The sequence below is a fragment of the Rhipicephalus sanguineus genome, chromosome 10 (assembly GCF_013339695.2).
Source record: "Rhipicephalus sanguineus isolate Rsan-2018 chromosome 10, BIME_Rsan_1.4, whole genome shotgun sequence".
In the NCBI taxonomy this organism is placed as follows: domain Eukaryota; kingdom Metazoa; phylum Arthropoda; class Arachnida; order Ixodida; family Ixodidae; genus Rhipicephalus; species Rhipicephalus sanguineus.
This window is the reverse complement of record NC_051185.1, coordinates 4,255,038-4,281,363: the sequence shown is the minus strand read 5'-3', so window position 1 is coordinate 4,281,363 and position 26,326 is coordinate 4,255,038. Positions and strand designations below refer to the sequence as shown.

The 26,326-nt window shown below is 46.7% G+C and overlaps 1 protein-coding gene across 2 annotated transcripts in view; it reads right to left on the bottom strand.

Moving 5' to 3' along the window:
- LOC119406856 (SLIT-ROBO Rho GTPase-activating protein 1) overlaps window positions 1-23,984 on the bottom strand; it is a 45,121-nt gene extending 21,137 nt beyond the window's left edge. The window contains exons 1-8 of one of the 2 annotated variants that reach the window (XM_037673607.2): window positions 23,594-23,984; window positions 11,389-11,780; window positions 10,468-10,776; window positions 7,945-8,169; window positions 3,522-3,800; window positions 2,645-2,875; window positions 160-220; window positions 7-84 (exon numbers count right to left, since the gene is read on the bottom strand). In XM_037673607.2, coding sequence (XP_037529535.1) covers window positions 7-84; window positions 160-220; window positions 2,645-2,875; window positions 3,522-3,800; window positions 7,945-8,169; window positions 10,468-10,776; window positions 11,389-11,780; window positions 23,594-23,663 — 1,645 coding nt within the window. In that variant the 5' untranslated portion in view covers window positions 23,664-23,984. The remainder of the gene's footprint in view (window positions 1-6; window positions 85-159; window positions 221-2,644; window positions 2,876-3,521; window positions 3,801-7,944; window positions 8,170-10,467; window positions 10,777-11,388; window positions 11,781-23,593) is intronic. The other variant, XM_037673606.2, reaches the window with a different exon arrangement.
- Window positions 23,985-26,326: the final 2,342 nt, after the last annotated feature.

Here is a 26,326-nt window from a genome sequence, read left to right as displayed (position 1 = left end):
CCACACCGCGTTCAAAGCAATCCCGGAAGTGGTTGATTTCAACTTGGGAGCCAGAAACACGAAACACGCCCTGGTGGTGCAGGCCTGAAAAAAAAAGGACAACAGAGAAGGCTCGGCTGCCGCCTTCAACTAGAAACGCTGCTAAGCTTGCAGACTCACCGTACAGGTTGATGACCCGCACGCAGCTCCGTATGATGAGTGGAACCTCTTGGTTAGTGGCCTGCGCACGCACAACCAGTCACTTCACGCACTAACTTGACCATTCGTATAACCAATTCGTATCACCAACTTGTGTTTGGCCTAACGCATACTGGCATGTACAGTAGAACCTGCTTCATAAAAATACTCAAGTGACGCAATAATTGTTGTAACAATATATAAATGCAGCATTGCTGAATGACAATTCTTTAGTGCAGAGCCTTTTTTTATTTGCTACAGTAGAACCTCGATGATACAAATCTTGTGGGGTCATGAAAAATATTTGTATCAGCCAAAATTGGTATCTCCTTTTAAAACATGCCATATAATAGCCAAGTAAGTATGCTACTAGCATGCCTGGTGTGTGACCAAAGAAAACTGGCATGCATTCTTGATTTATTGCTTCTCAGGGCCGCAGCAATGTTATAGACTGTTCCGATTATTGCTAGCAATTTCTACACACAGCGATCATCTAATACTATACAGTGTGTGCATGCATGTGCTATTAAGAGACAAAAGGTGCAGTGTCCTGTCGTGACACCTACTAGCACCTTCCCAATTTTGGTATGCCTCTTCGCATGACACCATGTACTGCAGCGAAAGTGACTTAAGCATTCAGCATGCAATACACCAAGGCCAGAAAATTTTTTGAACCACTGTCCTTGGTTATTATTTTCTTTTTTGCAGTGAGGTTGGGTACGTTTTTATGCTTATAAAATAGGGACTCCTGCAGGCAAATCAGGTGGAGGAGGTGCCAGCTTTATCCTCAAACCTTGCTTTTTCGTTCATTTCGCTCACAGCACGTCCGAAAGAGCTTCAGTGCCTCCTAGCACACTTATCAGGCATTTTGGTGCGCGCCTAGGCTCTTGTGAATACATTCGGTACCTGCCGCGAACCCCGCTTAACTATATGCCAACTGCCAGTTGCAAATTTGTGTCTCGTTATGAGCGCTGCTGATACAAGCAAAGCACGGAATAAACTACAGCTCTCTTCTCGCATAGAGCGTTTGGAAACGATGACGCGGAAAACAAAGGCTGTGGTGGAAGCCATTCCATGGCTACTTGGAAAAATGCTGCAGGGCCCCTTTAAGCATTGCGGCAAAGCCGACTTTTGGACACTGCTACGGCCGCAAACAGATCCGACTCTCGAAAACGCTGGTTCAAGCCTACCAGATGATAGACGCAGCAGAGGAGGGCTTTAATGCTGTTTCGGACCTGAAAATTGTTTAGTTTAACCTGCCCGATAATTAAACCGATTTTGTCAGCCCCTTCGGGGCCTGGAAATCAACATGTACAATAAACTGTGCGTGGCAGCACTATGAAACAAATCCAATCTTATTCCATCAATGCCGTTACCGTGGCTGCAAATGTCAGATGCTCGTTGTACATGTAAGTAGCACTGTGGCTGTAAGCCGTTGCACTTATTCTGCTTTTCTAGCTTACTTTTATTTAAAACGAGACTATGAACCCTCGAAACTGACATGACACCAAGGCCATGTGCGAATATTCGAACAAATATTACGGTATTCAAATTCGCTTCGACACAAGTTTAAATTATTCGAAATTTCTAAGTATTTGAAAAAAACAAAAACATGAATAGGTGTACATTAGACCGCGTGTAACCCCCTGTAAAGATGGTTTCACTGCAGCGGAGTGCTATGCTGTGAAAATATCCATCCAGGTAAAATCCGCACTGCCGCAAAGCCCCACTTCAAGGTTAAATGAACATATGTATTACCCTCACATCAATTAATCATTCTTGAAGTTTAAAAGCTTGTTATACGGACCTATATGCTACAAGTATAGTGAATTTTAAAATGTAATGTATTTTACCGATTATCACTTGCATCCTACTGAAATTTCAAATCCTGCTACCATTCAAGGTTGCTTCCACTTCACTTTGAACCAAAAAGAATGACACGCGCCTCGTTCCAAATTTTAAAAATATTGTGCGGTTTAGTTGGGTCATGACAAAAATGCAAATTTTTCTTTATAATATGTGACAAACTATGTGAACTATTCAATTCGAAATTATTCGACCAAATCACTATTCACATTGAACCTAACATTTACTATTCGCACATCTCTAATGACAACTGAATATAAAAGGCACGCTTTTTCACTGTTGCATCATAGAACCGACCAAGAAAAAAAGCCCCACTTGGTTGGCATCATCAATAGTTTCCATATGAGAGGTCTCGTGTAGACGCAGGGCCTCCAGCTTCTGGTCACCACTTATCTTTTGTGCGCACCTGTTCAGACACAATGTGATCATTGTCAGTTTGCTCGTTGCATACCACACCATAGGTTCCTTTCTTTTTCGTCTTCGTGTGTGTGCGCTGTTTTATGATGAAGCACACCACACCATAGGTGTTCCATCAGTACCTCGAGTATATTAATTATGAGGAGAGCGTGGACAAAGACTGACTGGGGATAAGTTGCAGTACCTCCAGGTATTCCTCGAGGCTCCCTTCGAACAGCCGAGGCTGGCCACCGTGTCGGGCTGCTAGGGCAGCCTGGCGGCCGATGCGCTTCTTGCGGGCAGCAGGCCGTGAGTGGGGCCGCAACGTCTGTGTCTTTGTGTCGAGCCCCTCGCGCTGTAGGGCTGCCCGCAGCAGCTCTGCCTTGGCTTCCAGGCGTGCCGCCACACTGCAGCCCAGGCTGTACGTCCGGAACTTCTGCAGGCCACATTAGTTACCCTCCCATCAGGTCAGCCCGACGTGAACACCCGAGTCCAAATCATTCTCACCTGGCTTCTTTTGTTAAGCAGACCAGCAAGTGTTACAAGGAATTCGATTTTTTTTTCTTGTAATAATGAGAAAGTCGAGAAATGCTCGATTTAAATGTGGTATAATTCGGTTGTAACAAGAAAGCTGTACATCAAGTTGTTCAACCTCTTGGTCACTATAGCTAAGCCTGTGCTAATATTCAAGTGCTTTGAATATTTAAATAAAGATTACAGTATCTGAATTCGCTTTGACACAAATTTAATATTTCAGAAATTTTTAGGTATAAATGAACGTATCTTATCGCATGTAGCCTGCCTGAAAAGGTGGTTTCACTGCACGGCGGGGCCTATTTGCCATAAGAACACCCTATTCAGACGAAATTACAATGTCATGAGGCTGCGCTTTAAGAAGGTTAGGTGTGCTTCTTACCTGCACTCAAGCTTACAGGCATGTTATACGGACCTATATGGGCTAAGTATGGCAAACTTAGCGTATTTTACTGCCTTTCACTCGCACCCTACTATTCAAATCCTGCTACTATCCGAATGTGAATTTGCCTTGAGCCAAAACAGTGATTCACACAGGCCGAGCTGACCTCGAGATAGAAGTCCTCAGTCTCCTGCTTGTCGGCTCGTAGTTTGAGCGCCAGGGTCTCGGGCTGCGGTGGGGGCCGTGCAGCGGGACTCTCCTCGAACAAAGGCCGGCAGTCGATCTCGCGTGCAGCCATCATGTCGAGAAGCGAGCTCTCGGCCGTCTCCAGAGTCTTCCACACCTCGTCGTTCTCCGTGCACAGGGACGTCAGGCGCTTGTTCAGCTGGCCCAGCCGCTGCTCCAGCTCCTCCTCCATCGGGTGCTCCAAGCTCACCTGCTGGGGCTGGGCAACACAAGCCTTGCTTTCAGTGACTGTCCTACTTCACCTACTTTATGCAATAACAACGAGAGTTCTTCAATCACACAAGGTGCGAAACTCCCCATAGGCCCCATGCATCAAGATCCAGACTGTAGCGCCACCCATACATGGAAAAAGCTAATAAATGGCATTTTTGTGCGTTGCGTTGCACAAGCTCGCAAGTGATGCCACACTGATGAAGTGAGCAGTGTATTTAAGTTTGCGGCTTAGATTATGCAGATGATAATGTGCCCATAGAACTCTTGACTTTTCCTGAAAGTCGAATTCTTGCTGCCTCAATGAGAGAGCATAAAATGACGGTGCATATTTGCATGAAAGGTTGAATCTCAATTTAACGAAGTAAATTTCCAGTTTTACCAACTTTGTTATATCGAGGCTTAGCTGTACAGTCGAACACGGATATATCGAACTCGAAGGGGATCGCGAATTACAGTAATCCCTCGTTATAACGAAGTCAGCGGGACGGCAAAAAAATTTGTTATAAGCGGTATTTCGATATAAGCGACCACTCGAAAATAGCTAAAGCAGTGGAGCTTTAATGGCCCTACCACTGCGATGAAGTCAGAACACAATGTATTCAGTGAAGCAAAACTTTATTCATGTGAAAAAAAGCACTCTGAATAACGAAATCATATTGCCAATCACACAGCGCACCCCATGGAACGCTATGGCGCAAGTCAGCCCGTGGTCTTTTGGCCACTTTTCGGCATCCAAGAGACCGCCGTTTTCTGTCGTCGCAAAGCACCAGGAAAACTTTATTTTCGTGTAGATTCAATCTTGGGGGACTCCAGCGATGCGATTACGACCGAAATTAATAGTTCTGGCACGCAGCATTATGGAATTTGACAGCTACCGTTCGCTCCGCAGTACAGTCGCCGACCGATTTTGGGGACCTGGCGGGGACGGCAAAATAGTAAAAAAAGTTAATACATTGCAATGAAGTCTACTCGAATTAGAGCAGCCTAAAATATCTCCAGTCATGCTCTGCTTCATGCTACGCTTGGGGACGAGCAGATTTGGTTGTATTCGGGCTAAAGGAACATCGTCAGAGCGTTGGCGATCTCTGCCGCCGACCGATGCGGGCGGCACAGTTGGTGGCTCCATGGCACCCAGCACACAAAATTTGACGCCGGTTACAAAAAGATGCACGTCACGTCTCTTCTGGTTGATTGAATTCAATGACACAGGGCGGGGCACTGACATTGCACAGTACGCGAGCCTCCAGCATTTCACCTCCATCGAAACGCGGCCGCAATCGAACCCACCCATTTCAGGTCAGTAGTCAAGCGTCGTAACCACCGCGATGGCAGAGGAAAATCTGACGCGCACGACGTCTCAAACACACACCTGACACACCACAAGGACGACAACGTGTGGAATGACAGCTGGAAAAACAAATGAAACAAACGCACAAAAAAAAACCTACCGGCGTATTAATGATGACGATAAGGCTGACTGAAAGACCTAGAGCATTTTGCCAGCCAAGGAAGAGCGGGCATGGCCTCCGAAACTGCAAAATTGTGCGCACTGCCAATCTTGGAGGATACACGACTAGCCACTGAAAGCCAAGCCAAACTTCACTCAGCCAGCGGAAAATCCAACATGGCGGCTTTCAAAACCAAGCGGTATGGCTCAAAACAAGTGATTCAGTCCGAAAAATCAACTTTAGAGCATAAAGTCGTCTGAAAAAATCTGTCGCGAAAATGTATTAGTGCTGTGGGAACCTTGACGGTGCATTTATAAAGTCCGAAACATCCACGAAGTCCGTATTTTTGCTGTCCGAAATATCCGTCGGCGACTGTAAACAGCTGGGAGCACTGGGCATTCGTTTGGTACCCATTACTAGGCGGTAATCGGTCGTGGGTTTGGTACCTTTGTGGACTGTTCCGGGCTTGCATGAGACGTCGGAGGCATTAATTTGACACTGCATGCGCAAAAGGGTCCCCGCCGCTCAGCGACACCTCCGCTCGCCACTTCGTTCTAAGCGAGTCCAGTTGTTCGCGCGCTTCGAGTAATGCGCCTCAATATCCATGCGTTTGGGTCGGAACCGGAAGAAATTTCGAATAAAACGATATTTCGAGTAAAGCGATTTCGTTATAACGAGGGATTACTGTAGTTCGATATAAAAAAACACAGGCCCCGAGACCTTACCAGTGGCAGATGATCACCTACAATCGGCGCATTCAAGAATGACAACTAATTCCACACACACGATGCAACAGAATGTTTTATTTGCGCGAAAAAAAATCACTTATCTTGGCCTGCTTTTTCGTCCTTGAAACGAAGTTGAAGACGCTGGCCTCAATCTTATCGAAGCTGTCCAGGTGCGACAGCCCGGTTCACTCCATGTTGCCGCAAGAACGGCGAATCGAGCCGAACGCTGCCGCCCCTTCAGCGGCGGAGTACATGCGTGTAGACGCCGCCTCGTCCAGACGATCTTCATCGCCACTTGAGCTGTCGGCCTGGGCATCCTGGGTCCCTGCGACCACAGCTACAATGTCCTCGTCAGTGAGGCTCGCAACAGCCTGAACATTGCAGTCCGCTTCCTCAAAATCGTTCGCAGACAGTTCGGGTGGAACGGCAGCCGGGAAGAGGGACAACAACTCGTGAAATGCGTTGTCTATGCGCTTGTCGCCGCCGTCTTCGCTGGTTTCCGCAAGTTCCGTCGTCACGAAGCCTGCCTTCCGGAAGCAGTTGGCCACTGTGTCCGTCTTCACGTCTCACCAGGCGCCCGTCACCATTTGAATGGCACCAAGCAGGTCAACCTTGAGCCCACCTTGAAGGACTTGATGATGTTCTGGTCGAGCAGATGCAGCTTCGCTGTCGTGTTGGCCAGCAGAAACTTCAGCTCGATGTTTTTGAGCTCGCAGGGGAGCATGCACGCAAAAGAGGAATGCGGTGGTATGCGACAACTCACGGAAGTGAACTCCGCCAACAAAGTGCTCGCGATCGGTCGCGATGGCGGCGATGGCTACCCGGGCTACCTGTGAGGGCAGCAGCGATGTACGAAAGGCGCGAGCTGTGGTTGGCTGATCAAATACGAAAGGGGCAGGCTGTGGTTGGCTGATCAAAACTCACAAAACAGCAACAAAAAAAAAAAAGAAAGGAGGCCGCCGGCTCCTTCGTTCCTGCTCTCCGAGCCGTCAGTAACGCGGAGAAAGCATGAGAAAGAGAGAGAGAGAAAAAAAAAGGAGAAAAAAGCCGTTCCGCAAGTTGGAGAACGCGCCCAACAGGAGTACAGTCCGAGCCCTTTCGCCCTCACGTTCTTTTAGCGTTTTGGGTGTCGGCTGAGGCGCAGTGCCGCGACAGTCGCGGGGCTCAGCGAGTGCCGAAGCGCGCCTTCCGGCTCGCGCGGCGTTCGATATATCCGATGGCGGGTAAAAATACCATTCGATATAGACGTGCGAATTTCTATACTTTTACAAAGGATTTTCAAGGGGATAATTTACGAGTTCGATATAGCCAAAAATTCGATATATGTGGGTTCGATATATCCGTGTTCGACTGTATTTATTTTCTGACAGCAAACTGAAGAGCCAGACAAAGCATACTTGATGTGGATGAGGGCACACGTCGCACAGCTGACAAGTGGCCAGAGCCAAGCCCAAGCACAGGTAACCTAGGCAACCGCCCACATTCCTTTAAACGCTGCTACAACAAGCTTTTTCTTTTGTTTTCTTTTTTCCTCTTTCTGCTCCTTGTTTGTTCAATTTGCATCACCCTCGTCAATGTCACTCCAGCTGAGGAACGCGTGCTCACTACTTTGCTTGTCAGTGAAACTTTAAGGCAACCGCATTATCGCCTGTCTTTCGTATTAGGGGGGCTACACAATAAGCACTATGCATTTAGATGGCTTTCTATGGGAGAGTACAAGGCAGTCAGAAAAGACCACATTATACCAAGTCCTGCATTATGAGCGGTTACGTAAAAAGTGGATTAAGCTGTATATCAAATGCACCTGCGTAAGCTTCATATTTGATATACCTTCAGCAATATTAAAATGTTTCATACTAGATTCGATCTGAAATTATCATTATTTCAGTCCTCTGTTACGAAGGTGCTAATAGATGAAAATGACATCAAGAAATTGAGGCTCCCAAACAGATACCTCTGCATCAGCACGGTGAGGCTGGAAGGCAAATCGACGTGGCACCATGAATGCGTTGTGGTGCCCCTCCAGGAAGCGCTGCTTGTCAGCACGAGAGTCTAGGTCAGCGATACGCTGCGCCAGTGCCTGGCAGCCCTGCTGCAGCGACCGCTGCAAGCACTCCTCCGCGTTGCAGCTGGTACGTAGTGCGCGCGACAGGCACATGTGGAAGCCAAAGTCCATGCACTGCACACGTGGGACATGTTGGTCACTGTTCTCTGTTACTTTAGGCTACAACTATCAAACCCTTTCTACAGAGCCTCAGAATGGCAGCTCCAGGAAATGCAAGTGCCCTATCTAATACGAGCACAAAAAGATAGAGCCACAGTTCACTGACCCTTCAGAACAGTCAGGCAACTATTCAATCAGTAGTTTGCAACCAATATTTCTACGAGGTTTATTTCGGTCCTGCTAAACACTGCCTAATAATGCCTATATTAATTAAAGCAGCACAAATGACAGGACAAAAGGACAAGAAGTTGACACAACGAACAATGACCAGTCAACTTCTTGTCCTCTCATCCTGTCATTTGCGCTGCTTGAAATAACATGGAGCCAACTAGCCCAGCTGACGACCTTGCTACTATAATGCCTATTCTCTATCGTCGACCAATCACTCTTTCTAGCATTGAGCACCTCAACCAGCAATTCCAGAAAACAAAGAAACTTACTCCCATATGATGTTTTCATTTGCAACCACTGTACGTTTATCATCAGAGGTGTGTGAGCTATATCTTTTAACAATTAACAAAAGAATAGTGGTGCAGCAGTTTTCTTACATGCATGTGAGAGCTGAAAGCGCCTGATGACCAGTCAATCTTTTTTTTTTTTTTTTTTTACACAAGTGTTATATGCTAGGGTCCACCAAGAATTCACACACGTCATTTCAGTGAAGGAACTGAAATTAATAAAAGGCTACGAGGGCAGCTCAGAAAGAAATTCAGCAAAAACTATCGAGTTACCTGGCCACGGAATTGAACCTCCAACTCCCCGTGTTTTCACACGGAAGCCAGACATGCTGACCACTCCGCCACAAATGCAAACAGACTTCTTGGCACAACCGCATCACATATGCTTCCCACTTTGACGGGTGTTGCACCACAATCTAGGCGTGGTGCAGCGAAGTAGTACTACGCCAAAGTACTGCTGGAGCATCTCAGCCAACGCAGTCATGACTACATTGGTCCAGCAAGATGCATGTCCCCCTTTGCATATGCGCGCCTAAACGACGAGCTACTGCACGAAAATCTCCACCACTTTATTGAAATGCAGCATTTGCTGCTGCAAGAAGCCAATCGTTCACAGCTGTGAGCATGCATGATGCATGCTCACTGGGAGGTGTTGCCACATCCTAGGACTTACAAGAAGTGTTGGAAATGACTGTGTCGCTTTCTTATGAAGATAAACAGAACCGATTTCCAGTGTCAACGCGTCACGCGGTCTGTGGCAATGCCGATGGACAACGCCCTTTCGTGATTTAGGTTTCGTTGCGTGATCGCAACAAAGGCGCGTGAAACTTTATTTTTATCTTTATCGGCGCTCCCTTGCAGGGGCGATGGAAGTTGATTTACATCTTTATTGGCAATGCTCTTAGATTGTTTATCACCGACACCCACGAGGTATTCTCATTCTCCTTGATTGCCAAGTTTGCTCTGCCCAAGGCAGCCACATGCAGAGAAGATGCCATGTTTGCCAGCACAACTCGTCGCTCCAAGATGAGAACGGAGACGCATCATGTGGGCAGACATCGATAAGGCGCTGTGCGTAGACCCGTGTTTCAAGGAATATCACGTTCTGAAATACTGTACAACGTTTTGCAGTTCTGAGTAATGCTGACACCAAAAAAACTGCTCCTCATTTTTTTTTTACAATTTTTTGCCCGACTTTACACGTTTTGTACATTCAAAAACCGCAATAAAGTAATTTGACCATCTGGGAAAGTTTTTCTCAGACATATTCAACACTCAAAGGGTTAACAGCGTGCCGTACGCTTCTGCGCTAGCCCACATGCACTCTCGAGCAGTTAGCTGAAGACGCTTATCATAATTAGGTTCTGAGTGATAAAATTGTATTAGCGCGTTTGCCGCCTGCCACCACCACGCCTCCGTGCACATTTGGTGCTTATCTGTAAAGGCACTGCCAGCATTATCACACTGTGCCGTGACAGTTGCCCCTTCAGATTTCCAGCGTGCTTCACCCTATAACAGCTTGGCATTGCGGCAATGCTGACTTTTGGACTTCGCTACAGCCGCAAACGGATAGACTCACGAAAGCGTTGGTTCGAACCAGTGAGATCAGTGGTGCGGCAGCAGCGTTGGCTTCAATTAATGCCATTTTGGCCCTGCAATTTGAGCAGAACGTTCATAAAATGAGATGCCAAAGAGTTTTAGCGTTCAATGTTTCAGATGTTCTTATACAGAGACTCGATGGGGCTTTTGGCGGGGCCCCCGATATTGTCCAAAATTTTCAGCATAGCCCACTCACATCAACCAGGTCGGAGAGGTCCTCGGCAAAGTACTTGTGGGCAGCTGCATTGGCAGCGCCCAGGGCCAGCAAGTACTCGTTGCGGGCTTTGAGGCACTGCAGGCGTGTCTCCCGGTGCTTGGCGGCCCGCTTGGCCAGCTCCTTGGCCACCACCCGGAAGCGCTTGCTGCGCTCCAGCTTCTCCCGAGCCACGACTGCCTCCAGGCGTCGCTTCTGGCCAGCCACCAACTCCATTTTGGCACGGGCCTGCTCCTCTGAAGCACAGTACACGTGGTACGTCTTCATGGCCGCTTGCAGCTCGTGCAGAACCTGAGCATCACAACGCATCACTTTATTAAGATGAAAGCCTTACATGTCTCGTGCCAACATGACCCTGAACAAAAAGCCGGCCCGAGTTGAAAAAGAAGCACTAATATTACGTGACCGTGCAAGCTGCATGTTCACGACGTCTTTGCAGTATATTTACGTGACTAAAAACAAGCCGAGTTCACGTGATATATAAAAATGCACAGTAATATAGCCACACCAGATGACTTTTTCTTCAAATCATCCTAGCCATAATTGTTTTCCTCCTTCTCTAGAAAGAGACGAAAACGAAAGAAATCTAACAAGTTCATGATACACGCCACATTTAATTATGATGTACCAACGAGGAGGCAACAGTGGGTAGTTGATTATGCAACGCTTTGGCGTCTACACCTAAAAAAAAAAAAACAGGGTTTTGTATTTCCAGATAGTGCAGCAGCAAAGCATCAAGAATGACCGAGAACCAGTGAAGCAGAAGTATGTATGGAATGGAAGTAACGAATCAAGCTAATTGCGCATAGTTGAGTCACACCAACAGTTCCATGTCATAGAACAAGCAAGTACCCCTGCCATCAGCTTGGTTAACGCTCCCGATGATTTGAAAAGGGCACCCACTTTGAGCAGCTCTTCGTGCTGTTGCGCTCCTATTCCCCGGCACTTGCGGTAGATGCGCTGCACATCCTCAAGCAGGTGTGCCAGTTGAGCCACGAGTGTCGCACCATACACCTCGGCCAGGGCAGCGTGGTCGCGGCTCTGGCGGCGCGCATTATTCACCAGCTGCTCCCAGCAGCCGTGCGACGAGAAGAGCGGCCAGAGCTCGCGCCGAGGTCGCTCGGACCGGTGGCGCACTGCAATGGCCCGTGCCATCTTGTCCAGGGTGCGCGAATACTCCAGTTCTACCTCGGCACGGCGCCGAAAGTAATCCTGCATCTCAGACACCAACGCCAACTGCGTCTCTAGCCGCACATCCAGGCACTTGAGCTGCTCTCCAAGCTGCTGCCGAATGTCTGCATTGCCCAGAAAAAGCATGAAAATTAACGCGGGACAGCGCCATTCCAACAATTTGGCTCGATCGTACTAAGCAGCACAGCGTGAAAAGGGACGGGAGAACTAAGCAAAGATGTGCATAAGTGCTTGCACTTGTTCAATCTGCTATGTTTCCAGCTGAGGGCAGGAATGGGCAAAGCTGGGGCATGTTCAGCTATGCACAAGTGATTTGAGGGGACACTAAAGTGAAACATTAAATCAGTTTAGACAAATAAATTATTCTTTTAGATTTCTGTTATTGTTTTCACCATCATTTGATTATTATTAAAAGAGGAAATGAAGAATGAAGAGGAAAGAGGAATTTCAATCTGAAATTCACGCTGAAACTTCAGCACATGAACATCAGTGTGATGTTGTGGATTTCAAAGTTTTTTTTGCATATTTTGGCCACATCGGTTCAATAAAATTTCTTGGAACTTGCTACGTTAAGAGTTTGGGTCCCTCAGGACACAACGCAAACAATTTTCACGGATAGACGATTATGTAGGGCCAAGCAGATGCCGTCAAAATTTGCGATGTCATGGCGAGCTGGTGTGGGAACTTAAGGTGGCATCGCCACCAGTGTTCTCTTTTTGCGCGTTTCCTCGCTCACCAAACATCTTCTCACAGCAAGGGTGGCATTTTTGGTATTGTAAAATTGTAATTTACTACGAGGGTAGCGATGCGGGCTTGTTGGTCTGTCATGGTTCTTGGATGTGGGCGCGAAAAGACTTCATCCTTGTCTTTTCGCGCCCACATCCAAGAACCATGTAATTTACTGGTATGAGAAAAATCGTTTTTCTCTTTAGTGCCCCTTTAAGGGGACAAGGTAGGCCCCGTACCTCCCATGTATTTTGGGCTATGTTTATGCACCACAACCATAGAAGTCACAATAACTGTAAGGGTATCACTGCAATCAGAAGTCTTTTCTCTATATGCTGAAGTGGTATTTTACCACAATATAATCATTACCACTCTTTTGGATTTCTTTACCGACTTAAATTTTTCGCATTTTTAGGCACTCCATGTCCTGTGAAACAGCAACACTTCAGTCGACAGCAATAATTGTGCAACAGCAGATTTCTCCCTGTGCACACCAAATACCTAAAAAAAAATTGCTCTTATCCTCTGCGGTTGCTGAGATAACAGAGCAAACGTTAAAAATTTACTGTTTTGAGAAAATAGGTTTATTACACAAAGCCATGTAAATTAATGAACTCACTCAGTGGATGCCGGCTAGATACGTGTCACGACATTCACTTTTCCTGGGCCCAGATTTGTGCAATTTTTCTGAAACCATTTTTTACCTGCTAATCACTGTTACAAAGGCCACAAAACATGCCTACACATGTCAGAACTGTCCTGAATGTTGTAGTCGATCCTAGATTAAATAATATTGTCTAATCAGATATGCATAACGCAAATAATAATTACATCTTTCTGTGCCCTAGTTAGAAAAAATTAGCGCTGGTTTACTTCCGCAATGAAGAAAAAAAATGAAATATCGGAGCACGTTCTGGAGCCAGCGTTAGACTGGAACATGTGAGTTGTGCATGAGTAACTAATGTCCTCAACTTGTAGTTATGACTGCAACGAGCAACAAACATTCCTGCTGCCATTGTGCTTTGATTGTCACTTGTTTTTCTAAGTACTAGTTCAGCCCAATACGCAGACTCACAGCCACTGCGAGTCTAACAAAGCAAGATATGTCAAGAGTATTAGTGGTAAGAGAGCGGGGAAGAAATTGACTGAACTGAAGGTCATGGTACATCACAGAGTTTTATACTAAAAAAATTAGATGGCAATCTGGAACTGCAATTGTTCGATCGCCATGGGAATGATGGGAAGTGCAAGCTTCAGATCGGATTATGTTAGTAAACACTCAACAAGTCTTATTTCTACAATTTTAATTTCATTCTGCATGCAGCAGCCGTATCCTGCCACAATGCGTGCCCTGGCATGGGTGGTGGGATGCGGCGCAAAGCACTCAAGAGCTGCCTTCGTTGTTGAAAGCAGCTGAAGCGCATTAGGTCGATTGGTTTGTGGCAACATTGTGGCTTTGCAGGTTGCATTAGACAGTCTTAGCAAAGCGTCACTTCGTTCCGCACATACGTAGCACCCTGAGCTAGTGCAGGGAACAGCATAGATTTCACGTTTTTGATAGGCGCATCTTGCCATGACTTGGCTGCAAATGACAGCAAAGCCAAGTGGACGCACCTTCACGCTCCGCTGAATCTGCTTTACAGCAGAGCAATGTATGCGTTGTACATACAGCTGCTCTTACAATCATTCTGCGCACGGGCAGATGCACCCAGGCATCACAGTTTAGTGCTTTTCTCAAAGACACAACTTTTCACTGGATTTTTATTTCCATAAATACATGATATGTACTTTCCAAGGAAAAACATACGTATTTGTTTTTACTGTTGTAAAAAAAAAAATGAGAATTTCCACTACTGCGAAGATGGAAGACGGCGAACCGCGAACCTCAAGAACGAAATCCACCCGAAGCAAAATTGAAGCCTGCACTTCCCATCATTCCAGTGGTGGTTGAGACACTGCTTAGGGAGCCAAATTTCCTGCTAGTTTTCATAGCTTATAAAACCCTATGTAGTGCATAACAGAAGTAAAGGCTTGTATGACGGAAAAAAAAAATTAAAGTAGATAGCCAGGCTGCAGCAGATGAAATAGCAGCTGATGATAAAAAGGTTGCGCAGCTTGTACTGAGTCGCGCAAGTCTGGGGCAGAGCAGAGCTGGTCGGCACTCGGCTGGTCCTGGCTTGACTAAGCTCACGTGCATTCACATGCCCATGCACAAAGTGTTCACGAGATCACATTGTAAATCTCGAGTATTGGCTAGGTATCGAGTGGGTTCGATTGGGAATCGCTTGGCAATGACAGTACCAAGCATCCTAATTAGCCTAATTAGCATAAGTGGCCTAATTTGCATATTCAGGGCTTGATCTCAATTAGCTTGCATCCCAAGTCAACCTAGACTTAATTAGCTAATTAGCACTAACTAGGCTCAGTTTAATTACTCTAGTTCAACATGACTGAGCACACCAGATTCTCAACTCAGCTTATTTGGGACTAATTAGGATGTGACTTAATTGGCTTGTGTTTATTTAGCTAATTAGGTATTAGGAAGCTCTACTAGGCTTGGCTATGATTAACTTGGCTTAAAGGGACACTAAAGAGCAAAACGATTTTTCTCGTATTAGTAAACTACTCTTTCACGATCCCAAAAACACCACGTTTGCTGCGAGAAGACACTTAGTAACCGAGAAATCGTACAAAAAGAAAATGTGGGTGGCGACGCCACCTTGAGGTTTCCACACCATTTGCCGTGACGTCACATATTTTGACGGCGCCTACTCGGGCCTACGTAGTTCCTTAACAGTAAAAATGAAGTACACTGTCCTCTGAGAGGGCCATAGAGTTAACATACCAAGTTTGAGAAAATTTTGTTGAGCCAATGACGCCAAAATACGAAAAATACTCTTTGAAATCCGTGACGTCACGCGTGGAGATTATGGCACGAAATTTAAAAATGAAACTTTGAACTTCATTTTCTCCGTTATTAATATACCTATGATGGTGAAATTAACGACATTATAGATAGTTCGCAAAGTACAATTTATCAATGTAAACCGATCCATTGTTTCTCTTTAGTGTCCCTTTAAAGGGGTGGTGACACCAAATTTTGAGGCTACAAAAAGCCTGCTGTAGGCTTCCTCTATATGCAAGGACACTCAGCACGAAGTGTTGAACACAGCAAATGTTTAGAATATATTTTATTTCACTTCCAAAGTGCACCTAAATGCTTATTCTCGCAATCAAGACCCAGTGCTAGCGTGAATGACACCGCTGTCACTGTGTAGGAAGTGTAACGAAAGTTTTTATGACATCACAGCATATTAGAGTAACGTGTAATGAGCAGTGCTTCACAGCTCCGCTGCACCAGGCAAGCCAAGAGAACATCGGCTGCGAATTCACACTCATTTTTTCTCAGTGTGTTGCCGAAGCAGCCAAACTTACTAACATTTTGCAAAGTGCTTCGCATCACCACGCGAACCTGCGAAGGCAACTTTAGAGAGTTTTGCTTTGTTCGCACACTGCTTTGCTTTATCATACCAGGTTACCAAACTCGTAAACGTGAGACCAGATAGGTGGGGCCACCTAGAGGCACTAAGATGAACCAGGCAAGCACTGATGTGTTGTTGCAGAAAGATAATGTATTCTACTTCTCTGCTGGTGTAAATTCTCGGCAGCGAGGTAGTTCCAAAGGCGTTGCCTTTTTAAACATTTTTTCACCACGGACACTCAGCGAAAACAAAGAAACGCGACTACAACTCTGGTTGCATAAAGTGTTGCAAGGTGTTGATACCATCATCCGGTAACCCAGTACTCCGCAAAGATCTTTGCGTATGCCGGAATTCCGTACATGCTAATATTCTCTATTAGAGAATTTTAGTGAGTTTTGAAGGCATCTAGACAGTTGCTTGCGTGTATGTGCAAGAGCAGACAATGCAGCACTATGTGCGTGATAGCTTTGTGGGCCCACGTGTTCAAGCTTCCTACACAGTGACGTCACTGTCCAAATCGGCGCCCAGAAACCGAAACTGAAAGTAGCTCACATAAATAAGGCGATATCAAATTATTTAAAGAGAATACATGAATCTTGGAGCATGTATCATGCCTCCTAGAGCCATAAGAAATGTTTGCAACAAATAACGCGCAACGCGCAAGCCACAAATTTGATGGCACCCCCCTTCAACTATTTCTGGGTTTGCGCTCAGTCTGATTCAGTTGGAAGTGCCGCCCGTCCTGTCGTGTGTTTCTTTGCTCTGTGTATGTGCTCTTTCGCGGCTAAAAAATGTCATTAAGCAAGTACCAACTAGGCCAACAAACAGTCTTGTTACAACTAGGCACAGCCAAGCTATGCTTAGCTTGGCTTGACATGGCCACGCCAGCGTGATAATTTCATGATTACATCGCGAAAAGGAAAAACGGCGGGCACAGCAGCTCTGCTGTAAAAAATCCACTGACTACTTGTCGCCGCCCCATTTCAAAGGCCGATAGCTATCATCATCATCACCATCATTGATTTCGTCGGTGACGCTATAGTGTACTAGAACAATTTCCTAGTGACGCGTCCGGGAAGGAGCGCGCGTGCCCGTTTGTGTAGACGCCACCAGGTGCCGCCGCTGCGCCTTTTTCTAGTAGACCGGCCGCTGTCTCCCGGTGCGTTTGACGTTGTCCGAGTTTGTAGGCGTTCCTTATGCAACGGATTTTTTTATTACAGCACAAAAAGACTGTATTTACTGCAGTATAGTGTAAAGAAAGTTTCTGAAAACCACGTCAACACACTAGTATCGACAACGTCGTCTGCTAGCGTAAAGGCTGCAGACCGGCGGATTCATTGCAGTTCGGGACATCGCCTCAGCAGTATGTATTCGCAACTTTTATCATACATTGCACAAACCCAGCATGTATGGACCTATTTTTTTTCTATGGCGCAATATCTATCGCATTTAAATCGCCTGCTGGTCACAAACTACATAAACGTGCACAGCAACGTCTGCGCTGCGTTCCTATGCCAGAAGGCGTACAAATAACTAAAGACCTCGACAGACGCACATTGATTGTGATAAAATTTTTGTACTTTGTTATCGGTTACAGAACGGCATCTAAACAAAGTTATTCCGGCGTTTCCTTACACCATTTCACGGCGTACAACGAGACTCTCTTTTTCTTTTTAGCATCGTACATAGAAGCGTCCGAGAAAAAAAGAAAACAAAAACAAGTCCTCCACCGTTTTTTTCACAAGTGCTACCACGTTGAAAGTATAGCGTCGCACTACAGACGAATGAAGTAAGCAGTCGCAAAGCGCGTCCGAACCGGCCCAAACCAGCCCGAACCGGCTCGGCGACTAGAAAAAGGCGCAGCAGCGCCACCAGTGGCGTCTACTGGCGTTTGCTTCAACCGGCCTATTGTCCCTCCCTCGAGGACGCGCCACTAGGAGAATATTCTAGTACACTATAGGTGACGCTACCGACGCTGCGACGCACCTCCATGGCGAAGCAGCGCGAAACATAAAACGGAAAGTTGAGCTTGCATTTTGCGGCTATAGCGAAATGCAACTTTCAGGAAGAGACCACTCCCACTGGGATATATTCTGCACGGAGGAAAAAGAAACAAACGGTATATAAATAAAAAAAAAGAGGCAAAGCTCTGGTACCCTATAGAAGTTAGCTAAAGCAAAAGGTCGTCTTTTCCTTATCTCGTCTAACGCCAAATAACCGTTTCTTTTTATTTATTTATCTCCCCCGCCCTGTCGATCCTTCCTGCGCCGCGCCGGTGCGGGACGCGTCCGAAGGCGCCGCGACAACGCGCTCGACATCCGCCGGCGGTCCCCACGACGACTCGAGCCATCAACCCCGATGCTCCCCAGCTGAGAACTCGGCTTGCCTGCGCCGGCGACAGCCGCCACCGCCGCGATACAGACGGGCTCGACGAGAGCGAAAAGGAAGGACCAGCGAGAACTCTTGCACGCATCGCTGCGCCCGCCATTTTATTGTGTTGCGCGGGCGCCGTCAGCTGACAGGCGTTTCGACCTCCGCGCGTCAAAAACTGCATCGCTCAAAAAGCGTCGCGCTTTTTTTTTTTTCACACCGCGATGCGTAACCGTCGGCCGGATAAGCGAACGGCCCTACGCGTACGCGACTAATAATAGGCGGGATTTATTGCTCCGCCAGATTCTTTTTGCGTACCGATCGGGCGTTGCCTAAAGACGCGATAAGCAGCTCGCCCATTTTAACCTTTCAATCTGGGACGAAAATAACCACTCTTGTCGTTTCCATTTCCGAGCGTATCCGTGGTGGGCTGCAAAATGTGGATCGGCGAACTAGGTGCGAGCATGACGGTGATGATGAAAGCTTTAGGCTAAATGTGCGAGGCCCAATTAGGTTAGAGGGAACTAAAGAGAAGAACGATTTTTCTTGTACTAGTAAACTGCCGTTTGCCACGAGAAGACGCTTGGTAAGCGAGACAACGCTGAAAACGAAAAAAAAAAAAAAAACCAGTAACGCCCCCTTGAAATTTTCGCACCAACACATTGTGACGGAGTGTCCTCGAACCTACATAGTAATACGTTCTGGCCCGCTAGTTGGTTCATTGCGATAAACTTTCTTAAACTGCACGAAAAGATGAAGACACAAGTAAGAAAACATTCCGATCAGTATCAGAATACACCGCTAACTGATGACACTGCCATCACACCAACCTAGGAAAACCAACTGTGAATTGGCAAAATTGCCCGAACACTGTGTCGGATCGTTATTTGCCCTTGCATTTTATGTCAAGTTAGGCACACAAGTTTGCTTACGCTAAATGGCTACCGAACCATTTCGAGCCATCTTTCACAAGTCTAAATATGTGATTCTGCCCAATTCGAGCAGAGAAAGAGGATATTATGAGCACAGATGTGAAACATTTAGGTAGCCTCAACAATGGACTGGCAACCTGCACATCACAATCACTCCCCTTCACCCATGGCAAAGGACATAGTGCTCACAACATTCTTATCATGTAATTAAAACGAGGGCAACACCGAGGCTATTCGGTGTGAAATCTACCACCTTACTCCCTTTATTATCTTGGTCACTTTTTCTGCGCAATGCACAAACTCAAAAATAAAAAAAAGGCGAGTGTTTACAATAAAAGCCCTTCTATCCTCTATTTTCCTTTTTGACATCGAATTTCCACTTAACAGTGTAACCAGTAAATTTTGTAAACACTATCTTCAGTAAAATTTAATCAAATTGCACAGCTTCCTCACGGTATTGTGCCAAGCCACTAGTATGCTAATGAAGCCAAGGAAGGCATAGGCGTCACTCGATGACATCAATGGAAAGGAGCTAAAGGGGACGAAAAAAAACTTGCCGTCCTAAGGGAGTGTGCCAACAACCTTCAAACAACACGTCTGATCCTCAACAATTGAGCTACAGCTGCAGTTGTTCCCCCATCCATTTTATTGGGTATTTCTGTGCATGATCTCCAGGGAGTTTGAGCCAGCACCACTGGCTGCCAACAACCACCATCATAGCTCAATTGGTAGAGCACCAAGGTTGCAGTCCCTACCAACAGCAAGTCGTGTTTTCATTCACTTTAATTCATTTCCATTTGTCATAATTACTAAAGTTAAAAACTACAAATAATGGCCCCAGTGCTATAATGCCCCTTATGTTCGGTACGTCAAGGAGTTGAACTTATTGTTGTGAGGTAGTGCCCGTATGCCCTGTGTGTCTATCCTGTGTCCTTGTCGTTCCTCGCATTCAAGAAGCCCGGCCATTCCAGATGCACCAACGAGCCCACTTCAACACGCCAGTCCCTTACGCCTTCCTTGGCTTCACTGGCATTATTAGGTTGTGTGTAATGAAGAAATGAGCCATTCCCCTTTCTTTTGTTCAAGCTAGTACTACGTAACACAAGGGCAACTTGAGGTTTGCTAGAAGACCAGAGACACGGCACAGAACAATTGCTCACAAACTGACATGATGCTGGTTTGGGCATAGTAGGCGACCGTGCCACAAAGATTTTTGTGCACCTTTTCGCGTGCAATAATAAAGCCTGCTTGCTCATTGACTGAAAGAGTTCTGGGCAATTACATCAGCAATGAAGTTTGCAGAGTACCAGTTAAAAATACAGAATATTTACTGATGAGCTAGCCACCTGGCAAGCCCCTTCGTGAGTTTTATGATAAAATACAGTACACAGGTCAATCAAGCCACTGTCATCATACATGAAGGCAAGGCGAATGAATTTACTTGAAAAAGATACATATACATATATATGGAAGAGACCACAATTGCAAAAGGTCACCAGTATGCAGGAAACACTGTTACAAGCTGGAAACCGTGCTAGTATGGGCACAATTATGCCTTGAGAATTCTTAGTAAACTTCATTTGTGTAACCTTGAAGCATTTCCTTATACTTTTTCTCCTAATTTCTCAATCTACGACATATCTATCAAATGGAAAAGCATTTTACACTACGTTTCACTGCTGTGTTGAGACAAATCCTTATTCTCTTGCTTCTATTTCTCCATAGCATTTGCTAGCAATTGGTTTTCCGATGTGCATTTGTCAGGTGCATGTGTATGTCAGGTGCATGTGTACGCCTCCTCTATTTTTTCCAATGACAGTGCAAACACTCGCTTCTCAATGGAAACCGTTGGTCCTCCTTAGTTCAGGGAGCGGTCACGGTGCAATGCCACATAAAGGGTACGACTGCTTGCGTCACACATGCGTCTAAACGCATTCCCATGGAGATGCGATAGACGCACTGTCCCTCCCAAATATCATGCGTCTGTCAGATTTGTTCCCTCGTGCTCCTTCCTTCGTGGCTCGACGCAATGCCGCCGCCCCCTTGAAGTGGTCGTGTGGCACATATTAAAGGCAGCGCATGAAGCAGCGTCGCAGTGATGCGTCCCCGTTAGTAGCCCGCATAGCGCCAAGAACGGAGACGCACCATCTCAAAACAACGTATCTCTTAGAGAGCCAACGTGGCAGCCAACATAGTGACCATGAGGATTGCAAGATGTCGCCGCCCCACGGATCTGAACACAACCGAACGAAAAATTACCTCCCCTGACTTCCGACGTGACGCACCACCCAAAGGGTAATCTCCCCCACAAGGCTAGCCGACGGGGGAGAGCAACAAAGGGCTAGAGGAGAAGGTGGTGAATGGCTGGATGGGGTGCATCTGACTGGCATTGAAAAAAATAGAGGAGGTGCTGAATTGGCACGGTCTAAAACATGGCAGCCATGATGTATTTCTAGCTCAAAATTGAATTCAATGCTTGCAGTACACAAAAAGCATAGCCTTTGATATTTTTAGGCCATGCTTTGGCAAGGCCTGCAGTGTGGGTCTGGACACCAGTGAATTATTACTACTTTCACTTCTTTTTAGAGTGCAATGTTTCTTCACAATCACATGCTCTTTCTGCCTGTATTACCACGCAATGCAAAGGAATCGGGGCTTTGTGTAGTTGTTCACGCAACTTTTTTTTCCTGATCCCCTTCCGCAAGGAATTTAAACAGACAAAAGCCACGAAATCAGCCTCACGGTGTCTGACCTTTACTGCACAAAAGAATGTGGCAAAAACAAAGCCTTGCCAATCTACCCAGCTATTCTGGGGTAATGGCCCAATGTAGAGGAAGGACAATTGGTAATGTACAGGCACACATCTAGAAAAGGATTACAAGCAATAGGTTTGCTTAATACAGCAGCGCACCAATATCCACACTTCCTTTGCACTGCATCGGAAATATCCACGGCAAGCTGCTAAACATACTACAGGAATTTTTTATACATATTTTTTCCACGGGAACATTACCACAAATCAAGCAAACACTTAACAAAACATTTTTTCATGTTTTATCGCCTTGAACAGTCCCTGATGAGGATACAACATAACCACTATTTCTAGCATTTTAGTAAATATTTTTCGGTAAATAGTACTCAAATGTAAAATGTGTGCCGCCACAATGATCAGCATTAGTATTTTTTTCTCTCTCTCAATGCTCCGCTGACTAGCAGTGCTCTTACGCGCGTAACAGTAGAACCTGGTTCACATGTTTTAAAAAAAAGCATACTATCTGGGAAAATGCACACTTTAAATTCCCTAAAACAGTTTTTCGCTTGATAAAGATGATGCAAGCTTTGGCACTGGGAAGTTGCACGAAACTGGAACATATCAATGAGATTCTAAAATATAAAATGTGACATCACAATGATCAGTTCCATTTTTTTTCTCTGTATCTCAATGCTTTGCGACTAGCAGTGCTTCCATGCCTCCAATGCGGGAGGTACTGGGTTTGAGTGCCAGTACCTCTGAGAACCCACCAGTTTTTCTAATGGGGAGAGAAGGTACCCGGTCTGGCACTTGGGGTTACAGGTACTCATTTGCCAAGGATGTGACCTCTATCTTCTTTCTTTTATTTATTCATAATACCTTACAGGCCCATTGAAGGGCATTAAGTAAGGGGAGTAACAGGGGGAACAAATTGGCACTGAATAAAAAGGTAACGAGGCTACAATTAGTACAATCATTATGCAATATAACTGCCCTTTCCCTTCTGAGCCGTGCTCCCTTACGGGTTGCATACATATGCGTGTCTTGATCGCCCTCAAAGCCACTAGTTCACGCAGTAGTCACCCTTGGCCATGGCGCAACCCCGACTCCTCGCAGAGAGAGATTTTTGACCCACGCGGTGCGTCGCTACTACTACACACATCAAATAAATGACGCCGTCCACAAATAGCGCGCCGCACACGACAAAAGCGGGGACCGCGCGGCGACTAAAAACGCGCGCGCTGCTGCTTGATTGGTCAGATGTGCACCGTTTTTATTTTCAATTTTTACTTTCGCCCGTCGCTGTACTGTCCATGCGCGAACACTGCAAATGCAATTAAAAGCAAACATGTGGAAGCACTTTTTTTTTCCTTTTTTTTTTTGGGGGGGGGGGGGGGGGCTGTGACCAGAGGGTTGGCTCGTGAAGGGCTTTTTTTGTTATGTTTTGCCAATCATTGGTGCATGAGGACAACAAACGGACGTAAGTGAAGGCACGCTGCCCGAGAATTTTCCGTCCGCAGGAACGGCGAGCAGTGGACGGGACCGTCGAGCGAAGCGAGGCATCCACCCGGGCTGCACTGCTGTCACGGGTCGAGCACAAAGGGAGTCCGCGCCACGGGTCCGGACCCAGCGGGGTTTTGAAAACACGCACCCACCTTTGACCTGCTGTTCGAAGAGGCCGAGCAGCTCTCGCTTGCCGGCCGACTTCTTGTAGTCGGCCGTCATGACGGGGTCAGGATCGCGGGCGTGTCGGGCAGGAAATGGGCCGCTGTCGCATCCGCCGCAGGAAATGGGGAGAGCCCCCCTCAGCAGCAGCGTCCTTCGACTGACTCGACGCGCGGTCCAAGCGACGACAACCGCGACGACGACATGCTCACTCGACTGTGCACTGAACGCGCGCCGATGTCAGCGCTGCCTCGACGCCTTGTTGACTCGCTCGGGACGATTCACTCGCCGAGGCACCCGCGCGAACATCGAGAGTAGCGGCGGCGTCACTTTCTCGGTGCCCAACTTTGCAGGCGGCAGCCATTGTCCGTAGAGAGAGTCGCGGCGCCACCGGATGTTTCGTAAAGTGAACGTCGTTCACGTGACCACGCCTTGCCATAGTGCCTTGCGATCTTTTTTCCTTCCTCCATGTTCTAGAGTATGTACTGTACAGCAACGTTTCTAGAACTACAAGTTCTATAAACGTTGCTGTACAGTGGCTCACTCAAGGCACTGCTCAAGGCAATTAAGACAAAACACCAAGAACAATAATTAGCTAAACAAAGCTGACTGTAGCCATAAAACTATATGACTGCAGCAAACTTGAAAGCAAAACATTTAAAGTTTCCACAGACACGAGAAATGTAGACAGTCATTCATGACACGTTCCCGAAAAAACATGCAGATTGTCTGTGACGCAGAGTCGGACGAGTCCAGGACACACGTCAATAAAATTTGAACAAACTCTCCGTCCGAACGACGGACGAAGATTTCGGTCCCTACATATGTGAGCCACTGGAACTCGAGAGTCCCACCCTGACTCAGACACGCCCGCTCGGAGAGAGTGAATCTTTTATTTTCAAAACCCATGTCCGAGCTCTAGAGTGAGGTTTCACTGACCTTCCCCAAGATGAGGTTGTTTTGACCAGGTTCGCAACCCAGGCCTCCCATGTAAGTATGTTAGAGCTGTAAGACAGACAACTGGGCAAGTTGGTATGTATCCATATTTAAAGGAGCACTGACACAAAAATTTTGCACCTTGTTTTTTTTGTTGCAATAGATAGCTTATGATCCACTTATCACGGCTGCAAACCTCGTTTGCGCGAGTGCGCGAGGGTTATTTATTTAGAGACGTTTTTAGAGCGCCCAGTCGCAGTTTCGGTTTCAAAGAGCACCGAGCTAGGCAGCATCCTCCGGGGGCCGGGAAAACACAGCTGGCCACGTGAACACGCAAAATTGTGACGTAGGCGGCGCGCGACCGTTAATGCTGTATGCGCCGAACCAGGTCAAGTGGCGCCAGCTATGGAGGATTAGAAACAACTAACAAACGCGTAATCTATGTCCTCCGAGCATTCGGAAGCGCCCATCTCGACTCGCTAAGCTTACAGCATGGATTATTTGACTATGGCTCTCAAAAACGGCGCCGAATCGGGACGAATACATTGCTGTCGAAGCTTAAGGACATGAATCTAAAGCAAATGGAAGCATCAGTTCGGAACTTACACGTTACAGAGCGCACGGCGGCCACTTGATAGATTCTAAGTGGACGACAACCGCTTTTGGCAGTGCTGCCATGTTTTTCGGAGGCGCGAATGCCTCGCCGGCGAAGCTTGCCATGCAAGTTGGACAGCTCTCGCGCGTGCGGCGACGGCCGACGTTCTGCGGCACCGCGCCGTTGCGGCAGGCTTGCCGCTAGCGTGAGCGGGCCATAACATCTGCCAACGGGCACGACGAGCGAACAGCGGTAGAGAACACAACCAGCACACGCAAAGCCGCAGGCACGGAGGAAGAAATGGCAGGTACCACGGCACAACCAGCCACCAGCCCGCGTTGATGTCGGCGTCGCGAAGCGCCCGCATCTCGCTCAGTCACGCGGCATGCACTTTAAAATTGATTTTAAATATGTTCTAGGCTATATTGGCCCTTGATATTTCGTAGACGTTGTGTACGGCTCCACATACATCTATTTCACTCATTATCTCGCCTTCGAAATTTTGTGTCAGTGCTCCTTTAAGGACAAGAAAGAAAGCGCTCGTGTGTCTTTTTCTTGCCCTTGTCTTTTGTGCACCCTAAAAAAGTTTAAATATATTAGAGCTCTCAGAGGTTACGAAAACAGGTCAGCGGCATGCTCTAAAGGGATCAAATTCTGTACAGCGAAATGCTTGTGCAACCATGATGACGACGGGTACCACACGTACACAACACGTACATACGTGCACTTTCGATTGCTACCGAACTCGATCAGGATCGAACTTCTCCTTCGCGATTGATCAATTTCTGCAAACTGAGGAAAGGAGCAAACCGCGGTGGAGAAATTTTATGCGGATCGAAAGTACGTCATATGACGCCTTGTTCAGATTTGAAAATTGAGATGACAGGATGAGGGTGCAAACAGTGCAAATTCATCCATCATAGCTTGCAGCAACATTTGACACGAGCGTTTCTTTTCTCACAGACTCCATCCGGGTAACTTGAGATCTGGAGACTTTTCGTCTGCTTGCTCCTTGAAAATCCCTGTACGTCTGGGTACTACCTAGGCAACTGTTTATCCCTAAGAAACCCAGCCACTCAGCTGCTTGTTGATAGCGCGTGTTAAGCGCGCGCGGATGGCGATCTGCGGCCGAGGTGTGTTTACTTTCCGTCCGTTCCAGTTGCTAGACCCATCGAACGCTTCGAGATTGCCC